At 37.3% G+C, this 7,710-nt stretch overlaps 1 protein-coding gene across 1 annotated transcript; it reads right to left on the bottom strand.

Annotated features, from left to right (window-relative positions):
• Nucleotides 1-2,183: 2,183 nt before the first annotated feature.
• On the bottom strand, nucleotides 2,184-6,711 carry kcna1b (potassium voltage-gated channel, shaker-related subfamily, member 1b). Its single transcript, XM_046872549.1, has 2 exons — nucleotides 6,124-6,711; nucleotides 2,184-5,638 (listed from the first exon to the last, which is right to left on the bottom strand). The coding sequence occupies exon 2, from the start codon at nucleotides 5,438-5,440 to the stop codon at nucleotides 3,950-3,952; it is 1,491 nt and encodes a 496-aa protein (XP_046728505.1). The 5' UTR covers nucleotides 5,441-5,638; nucleotides 6,124-6,711; the 3' UTR covers nucleotides 2,184-3,949.
• Between the last annotated feature and the right edge of the window lie 999 nt (nucleotides 6,712-7,710).

Below are 7,710 nucleotides of genomic sequence, written 5' to 3'. Positions count from 1 at the left end.
TTTAAGAAAGAAATACAATCGAGATTATATTGATAGCATTTATATTTATTGTATATAGATGTGCAATAGGATGGACATGGAAGGAACATCCTTGCATAGACCATAGACTATGCTTTCACCAGCATCATATGATAAACAGAATGTGTGTGTTTGTGTGCATGTGTGTGTGTGCGTGTGTGTGTGTGTGTGTGTGTGTGTGTGTGTGTGTGTGTGTGTGTGTGTGTGTGTGTGTGTGTGTGTGTGATTGAACACATAACTTTGTATGGTAAAAAATGTATGTATGTACTTACAAATATGTGATGATGATGATGATGATGATGATGATGATGATAATAATAATAATAATAATAATAATAATAATAATAATAATGATAATTTGGCATTAAATTGAAAAAAGTGGGTGTTGAGTCAGCTTGATTTTCATTTCAATTATTTGGATCATGCAGTTCTTTTTTTTCATGCAGACTATAATTAAGTAGTAAAATGAACACAAAAGCTCACCACATTAACCATTTTTAAACATAATAAAGACATGGGTTGAATATTAAACGTTGAATGATGAATTTCAGCCCAGCAATTCAATACATTTTAATACTTTTAGACCAAATACCACTTTGTGGTACTCTGTTTCACATGGCTTTTAGCAATTCAGAGTAAGGGTCAGATGACTTCTGTGCAAGAAAATCAAAATGAAGTGTGCAAGAAAATTTCTGAAAATGAATAGACATTTATATTTTTTAAGTAAAGGCAACAGAATGTATGAACATCTTTTGTCATTAACTATCATGTTGAGTAAAGATATCCATTAATACCTTCACGTTAAAGCTTACATAATTATTGTTAAAGCTGATGCAAAGGAAAAAATAAAATAACATAAAATCCAGTTGGGTATGGAGTTCAAAAAACAAACAGTTTTTGCAATGAAAAAATGAAGACAACTTTTGAATATATTTAAATATTGGTCTATATTTAAAAAAAAAATATTTCAATCTATACCACATTATGGAAAAAATAATATATTATGAAACTTTTCTTGATTCTGCTTTACTACTTAAATTTTGGCCCATGCATTTTCTTTTTTTGCTGTGTAATTACAGAATTGAGAACTAGTCCTTGAAATGCTAAATGTACAAGTCATGCTTTCCACTATTCTTTTGTGATACATAGTATAAAGCTCAGTTTTGGTATGCAATTTCGGTGTATATCTATTATTATATTTAGAACAATGCAGTATTTTGAATCATAATCAAATGCTTAAATATATGAGGGCAGTTAAATCTTCATGCTCTTCATCCAAACTGAAGAGTTAAAATCTGACTATGATTGGTCCTTTTGTTTGTCTGTAATGGCTTTTTAAACAGTCCATTCCTTCCTCTAGCTTTGGCCTCGTTATCTCATTAAGTTTGTTCACTGCATTATTATATAGAAATATATAGGAACAGTACTTCGCTTATTAAACACGTTGTGATCTCCTGGAATGAAAGCATACTGCTGCTACATTGTTTCCCTTCATTTATAAGATCTATTTATATACTTACAGGCGACAAAGTGCTGCAGCTTTTTTTCCAACAGTAACAACCTAACTCCTTTCTAGCTTGGCTCTTTCCTCTGAGTAGATTTGCAAACTGTTTTTCCTAAGCAGCTTTTATTAATAGACATGCAGTCCATATGTCAATAACGTATCATACAGAATAATCTCCAGTGTAGCATTATTTGTCCTGTTTACAAAGCATTTGTTCCTGTTTCCTTCAATTAACAGTTGTTCCGATGGTTAAATGTACTACAGTATGTACTTTGAGCAGTAGGTTGCTTTAGGTTGATTTCCTGGCAGAGTTAAAAATTCAGCTAAAAATAACACCATTGCTTGCAAAATGTAATAAATATGGTGTCTCAGATTATATTTTGATTATTTGAACAGTGTCACAAATCTTTACACTGTTATGGAATAAACTAGTGGATAAAAGTTTAATAGATGTTTAAAAAAAGGCAGTGGTGTCCTAGTAGAATGTTAAGCTTCTGGGATTTCAGTCCATACATGACCACATCGAGGTAGACAAACACACAAAACATATAAAAAAAAAAGGCTTCTTATGTGATTTTATATATATATATATATATATATATATATATATATATATATATATATATATATATATATATATATATAATCATAATAAATTAAATAAACAAATACAAAGATAAATGAACAGACAGATGCAAAAGAAAAATATATATTTCTAACTCATTGACTGTTTCTCAGATTAATTTATCAACTGGGATTTATGTACAATGTTTGATAGGTCAAAAACAAATATATCCCACCTGTTTTCTGAGGTCTATCTGTTCTTATTTCCATTTTACAACTTCTAAAGTTTCTTTAGCAGTCATCAAATTATCACTTTCTGCACACCGCAGCAATCTTCAGTGACCTTGTTCGTTCTGAAATGTCATGCACACAAACACCAAACTTTGTTTTGCTGTGCATATTCTGATTATTATAGTACAAATTAAAATCAGATTGGTCCTTGACATTGCATCATACAGTTAAAAGGAGTTGCACAGTAAAACTTGATGTTATTGTACATGGAGGCACTTTTTTAAAGTTCTGTCAGTGAGGGGGTTAAAGGCACTATATGCAACATATACAGAGTAATATATGTATATCTTCAAACAGCGAAGATGTCCAAGCAGATACACTAAATAGTTTACTTGTAAAGTTGACTAAATGGTTAATATGTTGTAAAATCATAAACATGTTGCAAACAGTAAAGGGTAGTAATGAGTTGTGCAGTGGCTTTTCAGAAGTTTACTGTTGGTTCCATTCTTGTTAAGTTGGTAAAACAAGCATGGATGCAATGTTTTGAGTTTTGAAGAGCTGCACTAGCGGGTAAATAGAGCCTAATGAATCAGCCCATATGCAAAACATTGAACTCGCTGGCCATCAGATACCAATAAATCCTACAAAAAACCTAATTAGTGTACCTTAAAACAATTTCCATTGCCAGTTCTACATTTTGTAGGGTTTCACCTCCATGTCCCATTAACTGCAGATGTGATACTGTCGGGAATGTAACAACATTGCTGATAAATGCCATTACAATGTACATCTGTATTGTCTATTCTTGAAATTATTTTGGATCCCTGTATTAATCTACTAGTACATAAAAAAGATCCATTATGATCTGTTAATAATGGTGTCATGCATTAATTACCAAGATACATAGTACCTGAGTTGAGGAGGCTTTGAAGCTTCACTCCAACCTTACGATTATAACATTCATTTCTCAATTCATACCAGGAACTAAACATAATGCACACTGCATTTTGCAAAACCAAAGTCTGAAATTTGAGGGCAATATGTAAATGAATAGAAAAAATATTGAGGTAATGATTTGTGCATGCCATGATCAGTAACCAAATAATATTTCAACATGCTTAAACACTTCCAAAAGCTATGTTCTTTTTCACATGGAATTGGATCTTATAGCAGTTAGAGTTTTAGCATTGATGGAGAAATATCAGCATTGGCTAGAAGCCATGATTTTCCATTAATAAAGAGGTGCATTGCTGTTCAGAGAACCTCGAGATCAACAGCACCTATGCCTAAAAATGAGACAGCACATCAGAATCTGCATAATGCTCTAGGAACGTAATTCCAGATGCTGAGGACAATGTTTTTATACTAATCCATGTCTTGTTTTCCTGGTAATCACACTGTTGACAGGTGGTGACAAAGTTCCCATTTGGACTTTTTTATTTTTTTATCTCCTTTTTATCTGCAATATCTTTTTTCTCAGCAAACATTTTGAAAGTCAGTGGCATATGAATGTATTCCTTGTCTTGATAAAGCCAATGCAATGCAAAAATGCATTGAACTAGGCTTGTATAAATCACTCCCATATTTATAATACATCATTAGTGTTTCTTCAAACTAAAAGTGGAGCAAGAATTACACATCTGTCAGAAGCTTGCCCTTATTCACACAGTTCTGGTTTGAGATGTGAGTGCAGTTTCCAGTTCTCAGGTTTGCCTCCCTAAAATTGTCAATGCTGTTATTCATGTCATCATCTGTCTCCACGTATTCCGACTTACTTATGATAGAGGAGCTGCGTCGACTAGAGTTGGAGTCGGACGCAATGTTGGGATTACTCACATTGAGGAGCTGTGCCTGCTCCTCCCCTTCTGTTTCTCTGTGGTAAAAATAGTTAAAGTTGGACACAATCACTGGGACAGGAAGTGCAATGGTAAGCACACCAGCAATAGCACAAAGAGAACCCACGATCTTGCCTCCGATGGTTACAGGGTACATATCACCATAGCCTACGGTGGTCATTGAGACGACGGCCCACCAAAATGCATCCGGAATACTGGTGAAGAAAGACTCCTTCTCCTCAGCCTCTGCAAAATACACTGCGCTGGAGAACAAGATCACACCAATGAAAAGGAAAAAGATCAAGAGGCCCAGCTCTCTCATGCTGGCTTTTAGTGTCTGCCCCAAAATCTGCAGGCCTTTAGAGTGCCTTGACAGTTTAAAGATCCTGAACACCCGGACAAGACGAATAACCCTGAGGATAGCCAGAGATGTGGCCTGTTCACCTCCTCCTGCTTTTACTTCCTTGCCCTCTTCATCTTCAGCAAGCTCTGTGCCAAGTGTGATAAAATAGGGGATGATTGCCACTACATCAATCGTGTTCATCATGTTTTTAAAGTAGGCTGCCTTGCTTGGGCAAGCGAAAAAACGGACTATCAGTTCAAAAGAGAACCAAATAATGCAGAGGGTTTCCACAATAAAGAAGGGGTCTTTGAAAATGTTTGGCTTGTAGTAGGTAGTAGTGTTCCCAACAGTTTGCATACGCCCACGTGGATCCTCTTTGAGTTCTGGCAAGGTCTCTAGACAAAATATGACTATGGAAATCAGAATGACCATTACTGACACAATTGCAATGCCACGCGCAGGGCCTGAGCTCTCTGGATGTTCGAATAGAAGCCATACTTGTCTCTGAAATTCATTTTCTGGCAGGGGGCGCTCCTCTTCCCGAATAAAGCCCTCATCCTCCCGAAATTTTTCCATGGCCTCAACTCCAAGCTCGTAAAATTTGATCTCTTCAGAGAACATGTCTAAAGGGACATTGACAGGTCTTCTCAAACGCCCACCTGACTGGTAGTAGTAGAGAATGGCATCAAAACTTGGTCGGTTCCTGTCAAAAAAGTATTCATTCCTTAAAGGGTCAAAGTAGCGCATCCGTTTTTTGGGATTGCCCAGCAGCGTGTCTGGAAATTGGGCAAGTGTTTTGAGTTGAGTCTCGAAGCGCAGGCCTGAGATGTTGATAACAACACGCTCGCAGCACTCATGGTCCTCATGGTCATGGGGGTATGGATCATGTGGATGCTCTGGCAGGGTTGAGGTCTCATCCATGTTATCTCCTGCCACCACAGTCATTTTGCAGCTTTAGACTCACAGCACCAGAAAAAATATTGAAGCTAGATGAGAATACATCCAGCTCATGTATGGTTTTCGATCTCCACTGTTCACGCTGTTTATGACACAAGCCCCATTAGAAGTGCAAGATCATACGGTTCCTTTTTACTACTGCTCCCAGTTCCAGTAGACCACTGCATCATCTTCTTTCACGCACCACTTAACCGGAGAAAAACGAGACAGACAGATGGGGAGAAAGGATGGTAATTAGATATCAGAAGATATCACAGCAGAAAAAGCCTGCAGTCAGTTTGCCTGGTCAGCAAATTGTTCCTACCTGTCTAAAACATTAAATGCTGGATAAAATAATTTCTTGGAGCATTCACATTCAGGAGGAGCAGCATTTATACTTCAGTATTTATTTATCATCATTTAAGTTTAAGGTTGAAACCCACCTTCTGTTTTTAATTCCTAATGTATTACTAAAATATTACATAGATTTTTATGTTACAAAGCAAAATCTCCAGTGTTGAGTTTATAGACTATCAAGCGTATACAGTGTTGCAGTGCTTATATAAATCCTGTAGGTGTGTTAATGCAACACTTGACATTTTTGCAAGCAGGTTATACTGTATGACGTGCTGATCACTGCAGTGTGTTCCTTATAAATACCAAATAGCGTAGAACTGTGTTTTCATGCTTACCTTTGGTGAAGTTCATAAGGGCTTGTTCGGTACCGGGTCACTCCATCAGAATGTGTGTGCGCGCGCGCGTGTGTGTGCGCGCGCTACTGGTGCTACAACTTTGCACTGTCCCCCCTTTTTTCAATATGAATATCGCGTTACAGCAGTGCGCGCTGCGCTGTGCGCTTTCTTAAAATATTAATCGGATGCTTTTGTCCAGAGGTGCTTCCCGAGTCCCGAATCAGACGCAATCCGAATTTGCATAACAGGCAGGTGAAATCTTTTACACGGGGTGTTGAACTCATGCCGAAGGAACCGGATGGGTGCAAGATGAAGACGCGTGCAATGGAAACCGACGTCCGTTTGCGGAGCGCATCTTCTCCAGCGAGGAGCAGCTTCACCAGCTTTTATCCGCTTTGGTGCAAATCAACAAGACACGGACGTCCTGAGATGCAGACCCACACGCAGAGACACACTTTTTTCATCTCGCAAACACACTCTGTGGCACACATACGCCGCCCGGCTGAAGGAGAAAGGGAGGGTGGGAGGAAGGAAGATTTGCAAGCGAAAAGAAGTCCATGGTGATGTTAAAGCACATTGCAGGTTTTCATACACACACGCAGCGTGGTGAGAAAGAGAGAGAGAGAGAGAGAGAGAGAGAGGGGTTCCGACGCAATGCAGACACACTGTACTAACACAAGTGCTTTCCACGCCACAAACCCACAAATACTTGAGCAAGCGATGGCTTCCCTCCTCCGCTTTAAAGGCCAGTTGGTGTTTTACAGTAAATGTGCATCAATCTCCACGCGTAAACGCATGTTCAAAATGAATTTTGTATTCGACGAATGTGATAAAAAAAAAAAAAGAAAAGTTTTCCAGCAGGTTTTTTGCATTACGCGTTTGGCTGTGGCATACAAAAAATGGCATGCATAGAAAAATGACATGAATTGAAAAAAAACAATCCGATGAATGATAATGTGTACATAAATAATATATAGAAATGTTTGCTACTGTATTGATTTTTATCATTCGAATCTACTTATAAACATAGAGCTTCAGTTTAAGATTTCACCTTCTACAGTGAATTATGTTTTTAGAGCAGGAGCCTTCGGGTTTACTCACAATGCACCAGTCTGGCTGCAAGACTTCATTCCAACCAAGCAGAAGCCACACTTCCACTTTCCAGTTCACTTGTTCAATCTGGATTATTAAACTAAAATCAACTGGTGTTGCTTATGTTTTGTGAAAAAAAGATTGAACACCCCTGTTCTAGATTGTAGACTGATCAACATAATGTACTACCTTACACTCCCTTGAGAGTTATAGGAGATCATTGGCTCTGCTTTGAGTAATCAATAACATTATACATCAGAAAATGCATGTGCATTAACCTGTATGTTTCCGTGTCACTGGTGTGTAAAATAATTGTTACCTTTATTAGCTATCTATTACAGTGTAATGCGAATGTAGTGTACATATTGAATGATTTAAGGAACATATATAAAAGTTACGGACCACGCTTGTTAATTTTTAATAAGCTTTTAGAGCAACGCACTATTACATGTGCTTTCCCTTACTCCTTACTGCAATTTTTTTTTTTCTTTTTTA

The sequence above is a fragment of the Silurus meridionalis genome, chromosome 18, assembly GCF_014805685.1.
Source record: "Silurus meridionalis isolate SWU-2019-XX chromosome 18, ASM1480568v1, whole genome shotgun sequence".
Taxonomy (NCBI): domain Eukaryota; kingdom Metazoa; phylum Chordata; class Actinopteri; order Siluriformes; family Siluridae; genus Silurus; species Silurus meridionalis.
Note: the sequence above shows the minus strand (reverse complement) of the source record. Positions and strands in the feature narration are given on the sequence as shown.

Bases quoted from the DNA above. Each gene is read 5' to 3' on its own strand.
- kcna1b (XM_046872549.1), bottom strand. From the start codon at position 5,440: ATGACTGTGGTGGCAGGAGATAACATGGATGAGACCTCAACCCTGCCA.